At 37.3% G+C, this 24234-nt stretch overlaps 1 protein-coding gene across 1 annotated transcript in view; it reads left to right on the top strand.

Moving 5' to 3' along the window:
- Positions 1-843: 843 nt before the first annotated feature.
- ZPLD1 (zona pellucida like domain containing 1) overlaps positions 844-24234 on the top strand; it is a gene marked incomplete at both ends in the record, with an annotated part of 36556 nt that continues 13165 nt past the window's right edge. The window contains 5 exons of the mRNA XM_084801557.1: positions 844-949; positions 13988-14208; positions 17712-17893; positions 19289-19361; positions 23128-23225. Of these exons, the coding sequence (XP_084657683.1) occupies positions 844-949; positions 13988-14208; positions 17712-17893; positions 19289-19361; positions 23128-23225 (680 nt within the window). The remainder of the gene's footprint in view (positions 950-13987; positions 14209-17711; positions 17894-19288; positions 19362-23127; positions 23226-24234) is intronic.

The raw sequence follows: 24234 nt of genomic DNA on the forward strand, positions 1-24234 counted from the left end.
TGAAATGATGTTTTGTCTTTCTGTGTACAAACTATATTGTGGGAATAAATTGAACATTTCTGGAAGCCATTTTAACTTCATCAGGCCAATAAAAGCTCATCCAAGAAAATATTATTGAACATCCAGTCAATGCTCATTTATTTTTTCAAACCCACATTGGCATCTTACAGAACAACTTCCTTTACTTTATCCTAGGAATTGGGTGTTTTTTGTGCAAAGCTATTCTTGTCTTCATATCCCATTAAGAAACCGTCATTCACTGGAACAACTACAGTGTTATTCATACATATACTGCTTCCCCAATCTCTTGCTAGAGTCCAGTGTTTCTTAAGAAATTATTGTACAAACCATTGATTCCTGAGACAATACAATAGTCTAGAATTGCTTTGTTGAAAGAAAGAAATTTCTGATGTTATTTGAGCATTGATAATGTTCTCTGAATACAACATTGAATGCTTGAATACTGCAGACTTGGTGCGCTTGTGTTATACATATACTGCAGCCTCTAAGTGTGTTAGTCTGTTTAGCTGTGCTGGGTGAACTGGGTAGATATTGGGTTGAGTTTATTCTATTTACAACAATCGCTTTTCTTTTTCATGCTTCATGTAATTTACCATCAGTTATTCTAGTACAAAAGCCTAACATTTTTACCATCATGAAACTGAAGTCAAGGAATTAAAACAATTTGAGGTATTGTATCCAAAGATCTCTGACCTCACTTACTTTTTATGGTCCCCAGGCTTTGACTATACAGCTACGAGTTGTTTATGCCACAAAAGGTGTGAGGTCAAAAGAGTGACACTGGTGATGTTTACATGCTTTACTCTTTGCTAGGTTTTTGCCATGGAACAGATATGGTTGCTGCTCCTTCTAGCGATTAGAGTTCTTCCAGGGTCTGCTCAGTTCAACAGTTACAACTGCGATGCCAACCTCCACAGCAGATTTCCTGGTGAGTCTCAGCCTCATCTACTGTCTACTTTCTCTGGAAAAAGCAGTTATGTGAGAGTAGTCAATCATTTAAGTGCATATAGAAAATGAGGTCTATCCCCCGTACATTAAGTGAACATTAAGAGATGGAAAATGAGATCAAAGCATTTCTCTGGAATTTTAATTTTATCTACATTAACATACAGAGTGGTCATCAAAGTTAATAATATCATGGTGGCTGTTCAAAAATGTGAAAAAATATTGGCCAGTGGACAATAAATTGTGAGAGTCTAATTTCCTCAAAAAATATTTGCCTAATTGATGACTTTTTTTCCTCAACTTAATTCAGACCTTTAACACTGTCTTTATATGTGAATATATTTATTTGAAAGTCATATTTAATAAAATAATTATGGAATATTGTGTGACACTTGCAAAATACTATTTCAGTGAAATATTTGTCACCATCTAAGTCACACAGGTCACCTTTTGAATGATTTTTACAAAAACCTGTCAAGATAATAGTTGTGACATTTTGGCCATATTAATGGACAAACCCTACGGGCTAGTAAACCAATATTTACCAGATGAGGTACTCTATACCTTATGTGAGTGTCATTCTCCATTTGCTAGTGTTGAATTATCTTCGCTCCATATTTACGAAGTTAAGAAGAGGGAATCAGAAAAATGTTTTCCCAAGTCCACCGGGTGAACTGTTAGATCTTTGGCCAGCATTTGCATACTTGCCAAATTTCCAGTTTTGGAAGATGTGATAACAATAAACTTGATACAGGGCAAGCAGGAGGTAGATTCATTTGTTGAAATGAGAGGTTTGCATCAGAATCATGACTGGAGATGGCCAAATGGTTTCATAAACTCAGACCTATGGTTGTACTCTTCACCTGTGAGGCGAGGTCATCATGGCAAATGCTCAAAGGTGAATCTGTAGAGTGTGTAAACACCAGGCTTTAACAGAACCGAGTGCCACAAATAAGTTCTGCTTTAAAAAATATTTAGAATGGGTAATTTGAAATATACAAATCAGTAAAATTAGTTTAAAAAATCCCTCTCATGCAGATTTATTTACTATGAACATTTATCATTTTTGTCTCCTATCTCCTTTCTACTCTATTTCTGGGTTATTTAAAAGGAAACTTAATTTTCATGCTTTGGTATGCATACCAAATGGAAATAACTTTAAAAATGCTCTTCTTGCAAACCGTGTGAATTAATTAGAGATGCAGTTTTGAATAAATTATGTTCAGTTGTTGTGGCAAGAATGCTCTCTGTTATATTGTGTAAGGGAAATGTTCTTACTTTATTTTGTAGGCAAACACATGGTTTTTGATAGGTGTTATAGTGTCTGTTTTGTTTTGTGAAAGACATGTTGCTTGGAAAAGTAAAAGTCAAGTTAGAAGAATCTATGGGCAGAAAGAAAGATTATGAAGCTACTGGCAGTGGGAATAATAAAAGGAGACAGCTTTGTTAAGAGAAATGTTTGTGTTGGACTTAGCAGAGGGTGAGATTGATTTGATTTGGGAGAGAAAAGAAAGGGTAGATGATGCTTCGCCCATGGGCAACTGGTGTCGATGCTGTTGAGTAATGTGGAAAATAAAATATTCTGTACTTTAAAAAGAAAGTTGGGATTTGGAATTAAGGGTTTAGGGGAACTTTCTGGAGAATGGACAGGGACATCAGCTCTCTCCTAGAAGGAAGTACAGACCTGGGTCTGAGAAGGCATGTCAAAAGTGAGGACAGCTGTATTAAAACTGAATGTCTGCTTGGTCTGTGAACAGGAAATGGGGCTGAGCATAAATATGTCAGGTTTGTAAAAAGGCTCCTGTTAATGGAGAAAAGTGTATAGAAAGGTATAGGTTGGAGATGCAGCCCTGTGAGTGTAAGAGCTGGTTCTCTTATTTAGGAGAGAAGGGGAAATAAAAACTCAGAGAAGGGCAGAGGCACTGATTGTGTCCCCCAAAGCAGGCAGTGGGAGGTAACTTTCCTGAGAGCTGAGAGCAGAGGGCTAGGTAGGGCAGTGTAGACAGGCCTTGCTTGTGTAGGTAAGGGAGCTGGCTCACTTCTCCAAAAGATTGTTCAGCATGGATCATCAGGCTGATGTAATTCTGTGCTTCTCCTCCTCCTCCTTCCCCCTCCTCATCTTCCTCCTTCCCCTCCTCATCCTTCCGTGCTTATATATCTTCCCCTGTAAACATTTTTTTATAAAAAATTTTCATACACTGTATTCTGATCATGCTTGCTCCTCCCCCAACTCCTCCCAGATACTTCCCACTGTTCCCCCCCTACCCCCCACACACACACTCCACACCCTTTCTTTTTCTATAAGTGGAATAAAATGTGTTGATTGGCCACAAAGTAACTAGGACAGGAAAACATTCTATTTGTCCTATGGTATAAGATGAAGAACTATGTTAAAACCTACATTTATAATAGTTAGTAGTATGTACTGATAGCTTACAACAAAATCAGTTTGAGTACTTGTGGGATCCTTTACCTCACTCCAAACACATTGTGTTGCAGTCTCTACACACAATGACCCAAGTTTGCATATGCACAATACAAATGCATGTAATGTATATTTGTGATTAATATTGAGTGACCTGCATTCCTGGTTTCTTCCAGAGTCCTTTATTTTATTAGACACAACAATCGTGAGTTGGGAAACTGTCACTGAAAATAGAATCTCCTTGTCTAAATCTCCTCTGTGCCTATATAGTAAAGAAGAAAAACACACTTGGCACCAAATAAGCATCTATCTCTCCTTGTTGTGTGTACTAAGACAATGGCATGTAAAGTGAAAGACTAAAGAATTTCTGCACTCTTAGTCATGTATCCTAACTTTACTTGGTCCTTGGCATGGCTGCTTGTGTTAGTTTATAGAAAAGTTTATAACAGGAGTAGCCTTGCTATTTAAAGCAAAGTTTACACTAAAAGTAAATCTTCCTCTTCTCACAGGGTTAAGGAAATACAGGTGGTATTGCCTCTTTTGTCGTGTAATGAACTCCCTGGGCCATAAAGGTGTTGTAGGAGGTTTTTCCTCCCTCCTACAATAATGACTCATAACACTCAATTTTTTTTTGCAAATACCTCAGCCATAGAGGAAGGATTTTATCCAACTAGTTTATAAGTTAACAGCCCATTTATATTAATCATATTCTGCCATATGGCTGGTTACCCGGGCTTAGGTACCATGTGTCCATTCTCCTCACGTCTTTCCAGCTGGAATCTTGTATGCCTAGCTCTATCCCATAATCCTTTCTGACTGCTGCATGTCCTACTTTCTATTTTCTGCCTCAGCTATAGGTCATTAGCTTTTTATTGACAGGTGATGCTTACACACACACAAGAGACTCCGACCTCATAAAGTTCAGCCAAGTGCTAGCTACTTTTTCTAAAGAATTTGCATACATTTCAAAGAAGACAGATAATACTCACAATCTTAAGTTACCTAAAGTAAATCCTCTAAAAACAGTGAGGATGGAAAAGACCCTGATTTTCAACAGAGAGGAACTGATTAAACTTCTTCTTGTTTTAATCTTACAAATGCTAACGCTGTCATGGGTGACAAACATCAGATCTTTCCAAGCATACATACTCATATGCAGTCACCCACACATACCCACGGTTAAACTTTAAAATTTGTATTAAAGGAACAAAACCTCCTAAAAGGCAAATAAAGTAGAAGTCTCAGGAGTGGCTTTAGGTTTTTATGAGCATTACTCCATATTCTTTCCTGCTTTGCAGGTTGTTTGCCGAGAAAGAACAGAGTGAGCAAATAGAGCCTACAAGTTAATTGCTCATTGCCCTTTGACTTTCCATTTCTTTTCCACATCAGAGTCCTTCCTGGGGTCATAGGGAGCTCCAGGATCTACTGGGATTCTAAGCACTGAGATGGAATAGGAATGAATCTGGCTAAAGAGGAGGACTATCTAAATGCAAAGCAATGCTAATAAAGCTGGCAATTACCGTCTCGCCCTATCTGACCTCTGCTGTTTCAGAACATTGGAGTTATTTTCTCTAATTTCCATGGCATTTATTCTTGAGCCAAGACAACCACCAGGGTCCCAATTTGTTTAAATTTAAAGAAATACCGTCTAATTTTAAGAGTAGTGAACTCTTTGCTACCCTAGCTAATGACAAGGAACAGACTCCCGAGCCACTGAGATGATACTTGCGCACGTCTCAAACTAAACCCACAGATGACTTTCAGGTTCTAAAAGTTATATTTGGGCAGGCTAAGCCTACAGATGAAAGCACTGGCCTTTGAGATTGGGGGGTACCTTTTGGAGTAAGCCTCTAACTTTAGAAAGGAGTGGAAGCCTTGGGAAGAAGCTTTTAATGATAAAGGCATAATCAGAGTGACCACTGGGGACCGGGACATTTATCTTCTGGCACTATCCTAGACTTAACTAAATGATTATCAGAAATCCTGAGCAAATCAGAGTTTCATAAATTTTAACTCGACAATCTATTGAAAATAACACTAATAACAATAATAGGTTTCATATATTGAGTGTTGGGTATATTCCTATTTTATTTCTCACAACCAATAAGCAGAGGCCCTTTTAAAACTCACTTTGTATAAGAAAAACAGAACTAGATTTTTTTCTATTATTGTCAGGTTAGCACTCAACTATGATATAAAGCCAGGACACTTTCTATCACCTGTTGAAGCCCTTGCCCTCCATTGACCGTTGGATATCAAGTTTAAAAGATGATGTTAGGACAAAGAGGCAGACATAAAAGTATGCCCTCATTAAATAATCAAAAGGCCATATGGTGAGTATATTTGTTTAGCCTTTTCAGGATTTGGTCACTAACGAAACATTTATTTTTCTCTGTCTGGTAATGTGTCTCAAACATTTCAATGAACCCGAGTGCTCTGCAGAAAATAAGATGGAGACTCACTCATTCAGTGGAGAGAATCAATTAGTTCATTTTGTGCTTGGCTTTGCTCAGCTGTTGCGTTGCTGCATTCCCCAGGAGCAGGTAGTAGAATTGTAACTGCAGGCAACGTGTTTGGCCTTCAATGAAGATTTCTAAAAAGGTCAGTTTTCCTGCCTTCCTACTTGGGGCAGTATTTTCATCTCCCGTATTTCAGTAGGATGTCCTCTTCCTGCTCTGTTCCTGTAACCATAATTATTAAACAGATGAGGCTGATGAACTGAGGTAGGCATTGGATACTGGGCACATACTTATTAATCGATAGTGATGAAGCATCGTGGAGAAAAGCTCAATTAGTCAGCAAGAGCAGCGACTGAATAATTCAGGCACCCCCCCCCTTTAAACAGCAAAATTATTATTTACTACAAGAAAATTGCGCTTTTGTACAGGTAAAACCTATGCCCCCTCCCTTCCTTTTTCTGCCTTCCAACATTTATCAGACTCCTTTGGTTCCAAAGTACAGCAGCAAATGTGATTATAAGTCTTCAAAGTTTGCTTCAGACTCCGCATGACTATCCGAAAGCCCAGGAAATAGCAGCTTGTATTTGCTAACGAGAAACAGATGTTGCCATGAAAAAATAAGGTGGTGAGAAACCTGTTCAATATAGAGAGGGAACTTGAATCCCTAATCCACTTTAAATTCTTCGTCAGCTGCTGGTATTTTGCGTAGATGAAATATCAATACCCCTTAAGGACTTCTTGCTGCTTTAGTACCAAAGCCTCATTCTTGTATAAAAACTTTGTGAAAGGAAATATAACCTTAAAAATGAATTGAAGAAACACACACATCTGTTCTCTAGGTAATTTGTAACCGGGATAGTACGGAAACCCACTACTTTAAGGAATAGAAGGAAAACAAATGGTACATAAAGTAATCTTATAGCCTGTGATGAAGGCACAAGTTAGCGTTAGAGTACTTATTGCAGTCCAGGAGGTCTGCGATTTCTAGTTGAATTGTTCTAGGAAACTCTAAAGAGTTCTTTATTGTGCAGAAAACATTTCTTCTTCCTCAGTCAACTGACTTTTGCTTATGCTATCAACTTGTACCAATAAGTGCATGCACATCAGCCTGTGAACATAAATGTGATTTGGTTCACGTGATCCTTGCATCTGAAGCATAGAGAGCCTCTATCTGCTTCCACTTGACCTGTTGCACATCTCCTACCATTCCAGAATTCCCCATGGGCAGGGGGTAGATTGTTCTCCTCAGTCCCTTGACCACGATGCAGTATCTTTCCTAAAAGCACCACTTCTGAAAGCACCACTCCACTTGGCACAAGAGTGTTCTGAAGTGGTTTGTGGAATGGGGCATAAAGATAAGAGAAGGAGACTAGTCCCTTTTTCAGTTTCGTCACATAAGTTGTTACCAGTGTATTAAAGCAGGGGCAGCCCAAGACACTTCTGTTTGGTTTTATTCAGATTCAAAAAGAGGTCTCCTTGGACTAAGAAGAGAGTTATGCTTACACATATGTACATACATACATACATACATACATACATACATACATACATGTGTGAGTATATATATATTCTCTCTCCCTTATTGCTTTTATATTTGAAAATTCCCTCTTGTACACCTGTACATCCTACCCATACATGTTTGATGGGAATGCTTAGTTCCCCCAAATGAAATGATCCTAAGAGCTTCTGCCCAATCAAAATAATTAGCCCTGTATCTTAGCAACTGAATTGACTGAGAGACTTATCACATAAGCCTCACCCAGCAACTTGTAAGAGGTGTGAGAAATTCAGGCCCCACTTACAATCTACTGAAGCAGAATCTGTATTTTAATGAGGTTCCTCGGTAATTCACTTCTTCCATAAAGTGTAAGAGGTGACACTCTGTGAACGCCTGATGGGCTTGCTGGCTTTTTGGATTGAAGGTACCACGTGAGGTGCAGTCTACAGCCAAAGTAGCCACCTAAGGCTTGCTGCTGTTAATGATGACACATTCAGCAAATATGTCAACGGGAAGAGAAAATGATTTTAAAATTACTAGGAATGATATAAGATAACAAATTACCAAAACTAACCAAAACAATAAATAACAATACATTAACAAATATCAAGACCGTATGAATTTTATACTGTTTAAATTCTTCAATGTGAAGTCAAATAATAGCTCCCAATAAGGTTACTGGTGCTCACTGAAACTATGAAGGCAGAGACATTCTCAGTCATCTGTCTGAGACAGAAATGTGATACAGAGTCAAGGTGAATCTATCTGTTGCCATATATTTTCTTCATCCGTGAAACTTAGAACCTCATATTAAATACTTCGAAGCTACGAGTGCTATTTGTGAGAGCATTTCAGAAAATACATAAGATAAACATTTGCTAGTGTTGCTGGGCACTCTGGGGGGAAAACTGCAACTTTTGATAAGCTTATAATTTAATGGAAAAGTAAATATCCACTCACAAATAATATAACAGTGATTTTATGGCCTCATTCTTCAAGCAATATAGAGCAGGGCCCACGAGAACCAGGGAAACTAGGTAGTCATGCCAAAGGACAGCTTTGATGCTGCCTTTCCTGTTATTAGTTTATTTTTCCTTTTTACCTGAATGTTCTCCTGAGTAGTTACAGCTATCAGTGTAACTCACTGTTTATAGAGAGAACAGTTTATTTTTAAAAAATTTTTAATTCTTTTCGTTTTTCGAAACAGGGTTTCTCTGTGTAGCCTTGACTATCCTAGACTCACTTTGTAGACCAAGCTGGCCTTGAACTCACAAAGATCCACCTGCCTCTGCCTTCCGAGTGCTGGGATTAAAGGCGTGCGCCACCATGCCTGGCTGAGAGAACTGTTTATAAATTATTGATTTTGCTCTTTCCCATCTGATCATCATTGTCCTTTTTTCTTTGACTAACTGTTGTCCCTTGTGAGTGTCCCATACAGATCCCAGCCTACCAAGAACTAATCTTATCCATTTGTTTTCCTTTGATCCTTTATCTCAGGGAACAATTCACTTGCTATCACCTACCCCCCTGCCCCCTCCCCCCGCAGCCCTCCCTGGCAAAACCCAAACTATGGTGATTGACACCCACTGCTCTTCATGCCATCAACTAAGCAGTTTCTTCTGAACCTCAGACAGCTAAAATTATTTCACATTTTACTGTCAGTCTCTTTCCAAACACACCTACTTTACCAAGACAGGTGGTAGTGGTAGGTGATGTTGACAGAGGGCTTCCATATCACTAGGCCATGTGGTAAGTGACTGTTAGGTTTTTTTTTTTTTTTCATTTTCTTTATTACTCAGCTGCAATCTGCAAGCTTCTTCAAGTAGTAAACCATCATCACTCTGTCATGAAGACTGAGACCTAATAAGTGTATAACACATATACTTTTGAATTTTTTAATGATACAAGGTAGCATTTAGTTTCAATACAAGAAGGCTAATAGCCTCTGTTCTAGAACAAAAGAGATGGCACCGGCTTTTGGGTTCAACTCTTAGGTATCTTACAACTTAAAAACATGGTAAAGACTGACTTCAAGAACTTCACCTCATGTGCTTATGTTCTCAGATGAGCACTTTGAACCACTGCACTGGAGTGATTAGTGTAGACTTGCAGTGAGGTTTTAGGGTATTTCTGTTTCAGCATCAGAAGATACAAACATATAGATGATTTAATTAATTGCCTTGATCCATGTTCTTATAATTCAGGAATATAATTTGACAATGTTAAGACTTCCGAATGGCCCTAAAAAGTGATGTAGGTCTTCAAATTAAAAATACTAAGATGAGATGAAAAGGAGACAGGGATGTCACAAGCTCAGAATTTGTGGCTTCATCTGTATGCTGCTGGCTTGACACAAATTGACTATGAATTGTTGAGAGAAAAAGAACAAAGGCAGCTCTACGTATTAAACATATAAATGATGCCTACAAACATGTTGCTAGTAAATGCTGTCTAGAGACAAAAGTCAATTACATTTTTCAAGGAATGGGATTTTACTTGAGGGAAAGAAATTGTGTAGTATCATTTTATGTATGATGTCCATCATGTCTTTAACTATGTTCACATGTTAAGTGTAGTCTATGAACTCCCAATCAAGATACATTTCTTTTCATACATAAGGTATTAGGTGGTTGGCAGAGTGATGGGACACTCATACTTTGCATGACTTGAGTAAATCTATATCAGGCTAAGGCATGGCCACAATGATAGGTGAAAGGAATATGAAGCATTGTTTTCACCAGTTTGATTTATTAATATACTTTCAATTTTTAAAAGAGAAGCTTAGCTTGTTTAAGATATCAATTAAAAACACTGGCTTGTTGACACTGTAACTGCACACAGACTATGTAAGCAGGTCTGTGGCTTGAACACTCTCAGCAGAAAACATAAGAAGTCGTCTCATAGGGACCATCACTGCTTTGTTCTTGTGATTATTGCACACCCATTGGGTTGATACTCAAGTATCATGCAAAGGAATGTCATCCAGGCTAGTCACCAGCAGCAAAGCTTCCAAGATGTCTAGTTATTGAAAACAAGTATTATTAACAGCTGGAAGAGCAACTCTAGAGTTGGCAGTAACTGTCCTTTGGTGACTTGAAGTATCATTTTTCCCCCTCTCAAAGTTTCCCAAATGGTAAAGTTGAGCTGAATAGATATCTTTAGTATCTACAACCAGAGAAAAAAAGAAAAAAAAAAAAGAAAAATGTGTTTCTTTGAGGGACAGTGAAAAGTCTTTAGGAAACTGTGCCAGAATGGATTTGAGCAGATCTCCTTTCTTCCTCAGCAAAAGTCCTTTAATTTGTTACCATATCTTCAAGTGGAATCAGCTTGTAGTGAATTCAGCTTCGCTGCAGGGTTACAAGGCTTCGGCAGTAAAGCAGAAAAATGGAACCAGGCTTCCATCTGGACACAGAAACCATTTCCATCTGCCAAGGTGAATTCTAAGCAGCAATTAATCCCCTCAAACAAGAGGAGCTGACATTGAAGACTGGCTGCCTTAAGTCAAGGACAGGAAATTTGCCTCTTTGGACATGTACATCAATGATTGCTTCTCTTAGTACATTTCTATGTATCAAGTAATGTTCACTGAGCAGAAAGCAAACTCTTAATGAACTCACTAATAGTTGAAGATCCCACTTAACTCTTAGGAAGACATTGTGTTGTGGTAAAGAGACTGACATTTTATATGTAAAGGTTGCCCACATCTTAACTGTGCTTGCCATATGGCCTAAACTTCCTGACGTTTTTTTCTTTGTCTTTTAAAATCATGATAAAAATGGAACCGCTTGCATCCCAAACATTCAGAATTTCTTTCTTTGTTCACACTGTATCTCTGGTTTTATATATTTTTCATTCTTTAATTTTTCATTAACTCCTTCAAAACTAAGCTCAGTGCCATCTTCTTCAGGAAGCCGTTCTTTTTTAAAAAATATTTTTAAAATTATGTTTCTTTTTAACATATACATTTATATTATTACACCTGGGTAAAATAAACTACATAAAGCAGGAAGAACCACTAGACAATCAGGAATTATATAAATGTTATATTCATAGTGTTTGGGTATTTGTATTTGACAAACTTGAAGTAATCCTATCTTGTTGGGTCTAAATTTCTGAATGCAGATTATTATCTATCATATCTCATTTCTATTAACTTAAAACATCTATCTTGATCTAAAAACATCTTAGTAGGTTAACCCCTAAGCTACTAAGCTTAGTTGAAAGACTAAACTATCTGGTCTTCAAACCCATCAGAGACTTGAGAAGGGATAAAACTTTTTTTTCCTTTTTTTTTATTAATTTATTCTTGTTACATCTCAATGGTTATCCCATCCCTTGTCTCCTCCCATTCTTCCCTCCCTCTCATTTTCCCCTTATTCCCCTCCCCTATGACTGTTCCTGAGGGGGATTACCTCCCCCTGTATATGCTCATTGGGTATCAAGTCTCTTCTTGGTAACCTGCTGTCCTTCCTCTGAGTGCCTTAAATACTTGAGTAAACTCAGAGTGCAGGTTAGCAGCTTCCAAAATGAAAAAAATGACTGAGACAGTTTACTGCCTGAACAGTCACCCAAGCAGGAAGCTGTTCTTAATGGGTGCATCTGGGCTGTTCTGGCTTTCTCTATCATCCTATTCATACCCTGTCTAATATTTCTGTGAGTCAATTTATCATGTCTGCTTTTTTTTACTAGTTAAAAGTATAACAAATCATATTTCAAAAATATCTGTTGACATTATTAAGATTTGAGGTATTGAAGCAAATTAACTTTTGCTAAATATCTTGAATGAGTTTATATATTTCTTAGATGAGTGTTCCATACTACATGTCAGAACTATTTTATTTAGTTTAGTTTAGTTAGTTTGTTTGTTTATTTCTTTTTGTTTTTTAAGACAGGGTTTCTGCCTCCCTGAGTACTGGGATTACAGGCATGTGCCACCTTGCTCTACTTGTTTAGTTTTTATTTTAAACAATCAAGGTGATTTATCTAAGTGGTACAATCATCTCCTGTTTGTTTCCACGTTGTGTAAATTTGGTGCCTGCTTTGATTCTTAGTCTTACTGAGAAACCATGTTACAAGTGGTGGATGTACTGTACTCCATCCTAGCACTGATATGACAAAGCACCACCGAGAAACTGACTTAATACGATGGGCACATATTGTCTCACAAGGCCAGCGTCAGGGTCGATTCCCTTCAAGAGTCTGTAAAGCATTCTTTCCCGTCCCTCTTTAGCCTGGGGCTGATACTCAGACAGTCTTGTGTGCCTTGGATTTTAGGCACATTGTCCCACTCTTCTGCCATCAGCTCATGGTCTCCCTCAGGCTTCCAATTGCATCAGTCATCTTCAACTGGAGCTCACTCTACTGTGGTGACCTCATCACCACTCAACTAATTAAATTTGTAGTAATCCCATTTTCTAATAAATTCTAAAGCCAGAGAAATGAGGACGTTACTATATTGTTTTTTGGGACCCAGCCCAGTAAAAGTAAAACCCGCTGCTAGGAATGACTTATCTGTTGAACTCTCCTTTTTCTTTTCTTTTCTTTCTTTCTTTCTTTCTTTCTTTCTTTCTTTCTTTCTTTCCTCCTCTTCCTCCTCCTCCTCCTTCTTCTTCTTTGGTTTCTCGAGACAGGCTAGCCTCAAACTCACAGTGATCCTCCTGCCTCTGCCTTCCGAGTGCTGGGATTAAAGACATGTGCCACCACTGCCTGGCTATGCATTTGGGTTTTTTTAAATTTATTATTATTTGTAGGAAAGTATCTAGAGATATGAAAAATTTCCCTCTCCCTTCCCCCCTCCCTTCCTTTTTCCTTCCGTCCTTCCTTCCTTCCCTCCCTCTGTCCCTCCCTCTGTCCCTCCTTCTCTTCCTCCCTTCCTCCCTCCTTCCCTCTCTCCCTCCCTCCCCACCCCTTATCTCTGTGTTTTTGCATGTGCTCATGTCTAGAGTATTTCCTGATGACTCACAGAGGCATGGAGAACCATGCGTGTTATGCTTTGCTTGTCTGTGCCCAGGTAACGTATGCATAATCACTGACAGAATTTTCCTTGAAGCAAGCTATGCATTTTGTACAACATATCATCAGCACATTATTTTTCATATTATTTCTCTAATACAATTTACTATATGCTAAGTAAAATGGGCCTGTTTAAGACGACCTTTGTTTTTATGTCTTAGATAGGATGAGTTACCAAATAACAATGCACTGAGTAATTTGGTGGAGGGCAGCTTTTAACTTCTTCCTTTCTCTTGAGAAAACGCATCATCTGTACTGCTTCACTCTAGACAGGCAATCTGAATAATTCACTCACTCTAGTTCCAAATTTCCCCGGTAACCTTATTTTCCCCACTCAATTCTCTTGTCATTCAACAGCCCTGGACTGACATTTTATGCATGTCCTCTGAACAGCAGGCTCAAGGAGACAGAGGTGACTTGTAATATGTCAAAAATCTCCTCTTAGATAACTAAGTCTATGGCTACTTTTTTTCAGCTACTTTTCTTAATGACTCGCTCATTGGATCAAGACTGGAAATGAGTTAGACAACAGAGATGCTAAATAAAGCAGAGAACATTCAAGTCCCTCCCCTGCTCTCTACTGTGCTTTCGTGGCTTACTTTTGCCTTTATGTGTTTTCTGTTTTAGCTGAAAGAGACATCAGTGTCTACTGTGGAGTGCAGGCCATTACGATGAAGATTAATTTCTGCACGGTCCTTTTCTCGGGTTATTCTGAAACAGATCTGGCACTGAACGGAAGGCATGGGGATTCCCACTGCAGGGGCTTCATCAATAACAACACCTTCCCAGCAGTGGTCATTTTCATCATTAATCTCAGCACCTTGGAGGGTTGTGGAAACAACTTAGTGGTAAGACTGCTGTGAAACCCTGTGCTATACCTAAGGTCATAAATAAACAAACTCCTATTTCATGAAACAAGTGGGAGCCCAGTCTATCTTCCGGAGGAAAAAATTCCAATAAAGCCAAACAAATCACTTTCTTTTGCCTGTTTGAAGTTCGAACACCCAAATGTGCACTTCTGTCTTCTAATAATGATTGTGTTGATAGGCGCTGGGCCGTGGAGAGCCATGTGATGGGCTGTGCTACTCTAAGCAGCGTTCTGTTAGTCTGACACTGACAGACACGTCTCACCACGAGCTGCATTCCTTATGCTTTTATGGAGGCATCAGGTCACAAGAGCAGTTTTTGTTCTTTTGCTGTGATCTAGACCTGATGACCTCATTCGGTAAGACTGACTGGAGATAGGGTAGGGGAACTTGAACTCTCTTGTTTCAAGGTCATCCTTGGCTGGTGGCCATTGATACTTTGTAAAAGAAGGCAGTGTTTCTTGGGACAATAGCTTTATGGTGTGGGACTTCCCTTTGCATTTAAAAATGCTTATCATACTCAATTTTACCCATAACATTACGGTAGCACCCCTTTCCAGTTATTTTCACAGCCAAAGTAGTGCTTTGCACATATGTACCCTGACTGAGAATTTATAATTAATATCATTCACCCTCTTATTAATTTACTCAACACCAAAAATAGAATTAAAGAAAAAATTAACAATCCAGGGAATGAAAATTAATTGAAATTAATAATATGTGATGGGATCATTAATAACATTAACATTTACCTAGTATTATCTTTTATTGAGCCTGCTCCAATACCATCTTATTCAATAAATCTTAGCAAAAGTGGTACAATACACACACTTGCTTAGTGCAGCAAAGAAGGAAAAATGGCTTTCAGTCTTCAAAAATTATTGCTAGGGATTAAAAGGGAAGGCTTGATTATTCTAAAGGCATGGTTTCTAAAATTTGGTGGGGGCTAGAAGACGGGAAAGAGATTTGTTTGAATCTCTTCCTTTATCTTATCCCAAAGGGCAGTTAGAATATTGTGCCCATGACCATTTCTAAGCCTGCAGATTGTGTGTTGTTGACTCTTTTTATTAAAAACGTTTATTCATCTCTCTGAGTTGTGTTCACAGAGGTTATGAAGCAGGCCTAAGGGAGAGGGCGGCTAGTTGATTATTGCATGCTTTTTTCCCTAGTGGAGGGAGTGCAGGTAGGGACCAGCAGAATTTTCTTTCCTCGTATCGTGTTTTGAAGCCTCATTCTCTCTTTTTTTTTAAAATACATTTTTATTAATTTATACATATTACATCTCAGTTGTTAGCCCATCCCATGTATCCTCCCATTCCTCCCTTCCTCCCACTTCCCCCCTACTCCCCTCCCCTCCCCTAAGTCTGTGTCTGAGGGGGACCTCCTCCCCCTGAATATGCTCATACGGTATCAAGTCTCTCCTTGGTGACCTATTATCTTTCCTCTGAGTGCCACACGTTCAAGGGACATGTTCAAATATGGGGCACCAGAGTTTGTGTGAAAGTTAGATCTCCTTCTCCACTCAACAGTGGAGAATGTCCATTGGCTAGTCCGGGTAGGGGTTCAAGGTTTTTACTGCCTATTTTTTCCTTGGCTGTTGCCACAGTTTGCGGAGGGACCCAGGGCCCAGACTCGCCTGTAGTTTTCCAGGACCCACTGGATCCTTCCATTTCCTCTTTCTCCCAGGCTTCTCACACCTAAAGTTTCAATAGGATGTCCTCCCCTCTTACCCACTATTCTGGTAGTACAGTTTTTCATGGGGACGTACACCTTGGACTAGTGTCTCGATATAAGTGAGTATATACCATTTAGCTCTTTTTGCTTCTGTGTGAACTCACTCATTATGACAATTTCTAGTTCAATCCATTTGTCCACAAATTTTGGAAATTCCTTGTTTTTAATAGCTGAGTAGTATTCCATAGTGTAAATGTACCACAGTTTCTTTATCCATTCTTCTATAGAGGGACACGTAGGTTGTTTCCAAGTTCTGGCTATTATGAATAAGGCAGTGAAGCCTCATTCTCATAGACTGAAGTCACTGTTCCCTTGCTGGATAGAAAATAACTCAACCTAGTAAGTCAGGCTGGAAGGAAGCGAGGACTTTCTTGATTTTCATACTTTACCTTGGATGTCACCAGCTTTGGATCCTCCTTGTAGTACACTCCTATATGAGAAAAAGTAAATAGATTACTATATCACTGGGTTAGTTGTAAGACAAATGTTCTTGTTCCACTGATTTTTGCCTCATGTATGAGCTAGCTATTTGCCTTAGCCTGTGTACTGTTAGGCTCAGGAATAAAGTTTATTCTATCATTGAAAATCTATTTTTTGTTTTTAAGTATATTTTATTAATTTATTCATATTACATCTCAATGGTTATCCCATCTCTTGTATCCTCCCATTCCTCCCTCCCTCCCATTTTCCTCTTAGTCCCCTCCCCTATGACTGGGACTGAGGGGGACCTCCTTCCCCTGTATATGCTCATAGGGTATCAAGTCTCTTCTTGGTAGCCTGCTATCCTTCCTCTGCGTGCCACCAATAATATTACTTATCTCAGAAATATCTATGTGACACTTGGCATGGTGAATGAATGACTCTGTCCTTTCTTGTTTTCATGAGAATCAGAAACATTATTTTCCTAAGTAAATTTTCTTTAGTTTTAGCAGGTTTTGGGAAACCAAACAAAACTAAGCAGTGTTAAGAAAAGCATAAATATGAGCAACATTTTCCGTAACTTCTGGGAGCTCGTGGTCTCCTTGAAATTTGTCTGAAAATAGGAATCTCTATGATCCATCAAAGAAAACACCAGAAAGTCAAATCCTTAGTAAATTTATGACTTGCTTTTATTTATTCAAAAATTACTTGTAAGATGCACAACATAGCAGAGTACTTAAGTCCCAGGTGGGCCCCATCTGCCAGGCTCTCCGAACATGGCTGAGGGAATGCAAAGCAAACAGGCTGCCTATGTGCTGTAAAGAGAAATAACACATGTGGACTAGTCAGGGGGTTTGCTGAGCAAGACGCCATGTTATAAATGGGTAACGGGCCATGAGAGGGGAGAAGGAGTACATATCATATATGTCTTTCTGGTCTAGGTTATCTAACTCAGAATTATATTTTCTAGTTCCATACATTTGTCTGCAAATTTCATAATGTCTTTGTTTTTAACAGGTGGGTCACCAAAAAAGTTGGGATTTATCAATGAGGTTTAAAAAATTAATTGTAGGATTTTGTACATGTTCTTTTTCTTTTTTATGAAATAAATATGAATCAAATGTCTGGTAAACATATAGTTCCATTCACTTTAAAGACATGCCATCACTTATAAATTTTATAAAGTATGCATAATTTCAAATCTATAGCAAGCTACAGCTGAAACAAAATTATAGATATGCTGTCATAATGATTTATAAGCATGTAAAGTGTATCTGCATGTTTGCATATAAAAACATCAAATGACTGATTTTGATCTGCTCTTTTAACAGGTGTCCACAATTCCTGGTGTCGGTGCTTCTGGAAATGCAACCTCTGTACAGATAGGAAATATTTCTGGATATATTGATACTCCAGACCCACCAACAGTCATCAGCTATCTTCCTGGGCTCCTTTACAAATTTAGTTGTAGTTATCCATTGGAATACCTGGTTAATAACACACAGCTTGCTTCGTGAGTTCATGTTTTATTCTTGCTTTTTCATATTGTCTTTCTGCTTGCTTATTTTTAATGGACGTAATGTAATGGAGCACAGCATGACTCAACTATTACCTCTATTATCAATAATTATCAAACTATTATATCTACTATCTATCTATTATCTATTACCTATATACCTGTCACCTACCTATCATCTATTAATAATATATCTATTTATGATCTGTATATTTAGTATTGTTCTTAATTCCTTTGCACAAAAGCCATGAATGCTTATGTAGTTCTGAAGTGTGGGTTTGCAGTGTTTCCTGTGCACAGGACACCTGGCCACTGTACTGCTGGGCTCTGCCTGGTCACTGGCCACTGTACTGCTGGGCTCTGCCTGGTCACTGGCCACTGTACTGCTGGGCTCTGCCTGGTCACTGGCCACTGTACTGCTGGGTTCTGCCTGGTCACTGGCCACTGTACTGCTGGGCTCTGCCTGGTCACTGGTCACTTGTTCTCACTGTTGGCTTCTATAGCTTCAGACTCTGAGTCCTTAAGACTTTTGCGGAGGGCACAGAGGGCGGCATGGCACAGGCCCAAGGAATTCTAGACAAGGATCAGAGCTATGGAATATATCCATATCCTTATTTAATATTTCCAAAATACATGCATGGAGACTCAATATGTCTACAACATAATAACCTAATCCTGTCAACTATTTTTGACAAAATTAAATAACTGAATGAAAAGGTTTTCTTTCTATTTTGAGTGTCCGTATTATAAGATTCTACTTATTGTTTAAATTAGTACACGATAATATGAAAGCTACTTTTGTGTCAAAGTTAAAAAATAAAGAAGTTTTTCATAGTACACTGGTAGTATATGCTTCAGACAAAGGCAAAGATTAGATATGGAAAGGCCCTGAGGACAAAGGTTTAGGGAGAAGCATACCTCTTCTATCTCCACCTATCATATCAAAGGAATATGTTCATTTATTCATGCAGTGCTTATTAAACCGAAACTACTATTATTTACCATATACCGTTTGTTCTACTATGAAAAAGTTGAACAAATCCCTGACTTCATAGAACTTTTTTTGTGAAACTGATGAAATACTATTTGCCTCAAATTTAAGATCTTAGGAAATGAGTTTTCCTGAAAAAAATTCTTATATATGTAATGTCAAATAAAGAGATGACCTTATCAATAGAAAGATCATAAATGACAGTCTGTCTTTATTTGATCTCCCTTGCTTTTTGATAACTAGCCATTTTGGTGATTTAAACACTGCAACTGTTGCAGGCCTAGTTAAAAGTATGTCATGCTAACTCAAGAGTTTATTGTCTAAAATCTAGCATCTGGGTATAAATAAAACTTTTAATTTAAAATCTCATCAGTGCCTTTTCTCTTTCAAATCTGTTTTAGGTCCTCAGCTGCTATTTCTGTGAGAGAGAACAATGGGACATTTGTCAGCACGTTGAACTTGCTCCTTTATAATGTAAGTTGATGGGTGAAAGACATTATTTTCCCATTCACTGTTGTGTGGAGTCATTTATGTGAATAACTTTTCTGTAAAAACCTACTGAAAGTCACATTAACCCTGCTGTAGTTTTGTAACATTTATCCATCTTTACTTTCATTTTTATATATCTGTTATAAAGGTGTGCTATAAGCTCCATTAAATTTTCTAAAAATTGATAAATGATTGAAATTTCATACCATAAGTGTTACTCTATCCAAGAATCTATCTACAATTATTTGCATCTCTTCCTCTCTGTCCCTCCTCTCCCTCGCGTGCGTGCGCGCGCGTGCATGCGTGCGTGTGTGTGCGTGTGTGTGTGTGCGTGTATGTGTGTGTGTGTGTGTGTGTGTGTGTGTGTGTGTGTGTGTGTGTATGATTTGGGAGAACATTTTTGTGAGACAAACATACCCTCAGTTGAAATAATACTTCTCTTGGAGGCATCATTGGTGATGAATGTGTTAATATTTTGAACATGGGTTTTTTGCTGGTGACAATCCTGTCTTATCTAAAATGATTTTGTCTGATGACATAGCATTGTCTAAACTTTTGTCATGTAAATATCGAGAGTGGCAGCAACATGTGAAAAATACATGGGTTTCTATTTATAACTGTAACATTAATCCCCCAAATGATATTTTCATGTTGATTAAAATTTTTATTCATACATTTTAAATGCCTGATTTAAATATCAATTTTTCAATCTATCAACTAACATTTTTGTAAATTATGAATCTGATTTTTGCATTATTATTCATGCCATCATGGCACTGAGTTATAATTCATGCCACTGATTTAAAAGTCACTGCTTTATCCTTTGAATATAATGAGCTATAAATATTGTAGTAGGACATTTTGCAAAGGCATTTAAAAAATCATGTTTATAAGTTTGTAGCTTGACACCACAGAGTCCTAAACAACACATTGAAATGCGTTGGCCTGGAGACTGCCTTTCTGCCATTTGTAAACTTTCTCTTTGGAAAATCTTCTTGGTTCTATATACTTATCAACTATGTGCAGCTATTTTCTTCAGAAGATGGTCATATATTTATTATTTTTGAGTGCAATATTTATATAAAAGTAACCTTAAAGTGAAAAAATTTTTTCCATTTGGGCTCTGTGTGTAACCTCTCTGAGGTAGAATTGAAGGAGACCGTGTTAGAATTAACAATACTTCCTGAGATGAGGACTTCCACGATAAATATAGTGAAAAACACATCCATATGCCACTCAATGCTATCATTAGTTTCTGAGAAATTAAACTATATTTTTTCCCACTGGAAAAGCAGAAAATCAAACTATGGAAGGGTACATTTTAGGACAATCTTCATGTTAAAATATCTTTGCCATTATAAATAGTGTGACAGTCCTGTGGCCCAGACATATTTCTACAGAGTTTTTGTTTATGTCAAATAAAAGCCTATAACTTAATAATATTCATATTTCAATTTTATAGTAGAAGGTAATCATTTTATCATACTGTAAGTGATAGACTGCCAAAAGTTGAATTTTTAATCAGTTTTCAGCAAAATATTTATAGTTGAATTAAAATAAAAATTGAACTTTAAAAGTGCCTCACCAATTACATTTTAAAATGAAATAATCTCTAACAAATAGTTTTGTTTTTTCTTTTATGTCTCTTTGTGTATGATGTATGTGTATTTTTCTTTGTTTATAATGTGTTATGTGTGAATTCTTCTCTGTGTATGATGCATGTGTATGCATGTGAATTATTATCTGTGTACTATTGTATGCTCTACGAATCTCGAATATCATAGAAGGACATGCATCATTCATTGTACTCTCGAGTAAATATCATTGCCCCAAAGTAGCTTTAAGGTCATATTATTTTGCTATATAGCAAGGCATTAAAAAGTAGGAATTTACATTAGAAAATAAAATATTGGCATAGTTTATTAATTGATTCCAAACTACATTTATTATTTATTTGGGTATTAATATTTAGTCATCCAAATGTAATTGTCTTGTAACATTTAAATTTTAATGTCATTTTGCAGCCATTAAGAACCGTATTTTCCCCTAGAGAAGTTTTTGTTTGTAAGTTCCTAGTCATGCTTGCAAGTTATTTTACATGCTTATCGCTGAGCAAGAAATTATTTGGCTTGATGTTAGGCCAGAAACAGGTGCACACCATCTAGATATAGTCCTCTCTTCCTTTGTTCATGTTTATGTATAGTAGGACATAGTCTAGGTACTTGAGAAAGTAATATTTGTAAAAAATAACTTTTATCAACGACGCAGTTTCTATGCCTGAAAGTTATTTTAACTAGAACTGTGGCCTTCCCTTTGTGTAACATAAAAGTAACTGTTTTCTCCTTTGTAGAAATAGAAAGCAAGGAAGCCTTTTATGTTTGAAACGTACCTAACTGTTAGTGTTTGCTGAGTGGCTGAATAAATAGGGTCGTGCAAACAGTGATGAAAAATATCTGATGACTCATGACCCAACCACAAAGGAGTTGAATATCATTTGCAAATGTTTTATGAACTCATTTCTTGTGAAGAGAGCCAGTATTCCTGGGGACAATATTAAAGCAAACATAAGATGCAAGAGCAAGATAAGTAATGGATTGAAATTTACTTGAAGACATTGAAAAGGAATTCAGAAACATTATGAATAAAAATACTAGCTCTCTGCCACGGATATAGAAGCCATCACTAATTATCACATAAATATCAACAATAATTAGAAATACAAGGCCTAACATTTTCCTCAACGTGATATGCAGTCTCTCATGCACATGTCTGTCTCAAGAATGGAATGTTTCCTCATGGATGCAATTGGTTCAAATGTCAAAAATCCAATACTTATTCTTAAAAATTCTAAATACGCTGCTTTTGTCCAGCCAAATAAACACGAGTGCTCCATATTTTTTGGTGACTAAAATTTCACATTGAGTAATAAAAATGATTCTGCCACAAGACAGAAAGCTCTTTAGAGTTATTAATATTTGGATAACAATTTTTGATGGTTAAACGATTTGACTACTTACGTTTTAAGGACTATTTCCTTTGGCATTTTATATTTATCATTATTTCTATTCATTGTTAATTTGCAGATGCAACTTTTTAATTTCTAGTTTGATATTTTAATCTACTGCTAAGAGGGGGATGATAGAAAAAAGTTATTTAGAATTGCTCTAAAATTTTTAAATAAAAGGAAAATTTGAACAAGACTCCTATGGTAGACATTTTGACAACTCAAATACTATGGTAGTCTTTCTGTCTCTGACTCTTTTTCTCTGTTTTCCCCTCCCCTCTGGCTTTAAATTGAAGTTTGGTAATTTTTGGTTATCAGAGAAGTGCTTCTAGGTAAATGAAAGATTACCAAACTTAGTACCTGACACTTTAACAGTGAAAGGCTTCAATTAACTAAAGACAATGGAAATTAGAGACTAATACAAATAAATAGAATCCTAATTGATATCAGCTTAATATTGGCAGTTGAATAACTAAACAAATACTAACCAGTAACTGTTGAATATAATTAGCCATCACATGTGATTAAATCATGTAAACAAAGACAATCTATGCACCAAGATCAACTTGTTTTATTCCTATGTACTAGGGTAACTTCTGCTAAGATGAGGGTAAAATAAGTCTCTTTGGAGTCAGTTATGTAGATATGTTGATTTGATTGCTTTTTGTTTCTTTTGCAGTTTTAAGTAGTAAAGTTTCTATTGATAGGAGATAATGACATGTGGGTTGTTTATTATTTCATCATTAGGATTCAACCTACAGAGAGCAGTTAATCATCCCAAGTATAGGATTACCCTTGAAAACCAAAGTGTTTGCAGCTGTGCAAGCTACTAATCTGGATGGCAGGTAATTGTGCACTCTTAGCTTGATTGGCTCAAATACTTAACTCTCCTCACTCATAATGTTAGCTTATTCATCCTGAAGTTGTACTTGAAATATATGGTCATTGCCACACCGTTAAGTCATGGTAATGAAAAGAAACAACAGATTGACAAGGCCCAAGGGAGTGGTGCTCATTTTATGTCATTAATTGGTAAATAACAAGGCTTCCCCTAAACAAACAGTGATAGTGACTGAAAGAGTCCAAATGGAGAGCTTCTGGAACGCCAGAATGTTTTATACTTCTTCATCAGAATGATGAATAGCCTAATATTTGATACACTTGTGGTTTGTATACTGGTTCTGTGTGTATTTCAAATTCATAAAATAATTGTCATTGTAAGAATATGTGTGAAAATTCTATAAAGGTTTCTAGAAAAAACTCTGCAAACAAGCAAGCAAACAAACAAACCAACAAAATCCCATAATCAGTATTTTCGATACTGTCTATAAAAATTCACTAAAATTTTCTAGAAAGAAAACCTAGCTCACAAAACCCTCTTAAGAGTTTCTTTTTTGGGGGGGGGGGGCTGGAGAGATGGCTCAGCGGTTAAGAGCACTGACTGCTCTTCCAGAGGTCATGAGTTCAATTCCCAGCAACCACATGGTGGCTCACATCTATGATATGATCTGATACTCTTCTGGCCTGCAGGTATACATGCAGCAGAGCATTGTATACACAATAATAAATAAATAAATCTTTAAAAACAAGAATTTCTTTTTTTCTGTTTGCTACTGGAATATTCATCAAATAAAAATGGTACTTTTTCTTTCCCCCTAAAAAACCTTAAAACTGAAAGGGATCATATCATGACATTGTTTAAAATAACAACAAAGCAAAACCAAAGCAGAACATCTTTTAAAGAATTAAACCACTAAAGATCTAGTGCAGTCCTGTTGAAATTATGTGACACATGGCTGTTTATTGGGGTGGGGGTATACCATACTCTAAATTTGGCACTCCATAAGAGATTGG

The sequence above is a fragment of the Acomys minous genome (genome assembly GCF_964271855.1).
Source record: "Acomys minous genome assembly, chromosome: 11".
NCBI lineage: Eukaryota > Metazoa > Chordata > Mammalia > Rodentia > Muridae > Acomys > Acomys minous.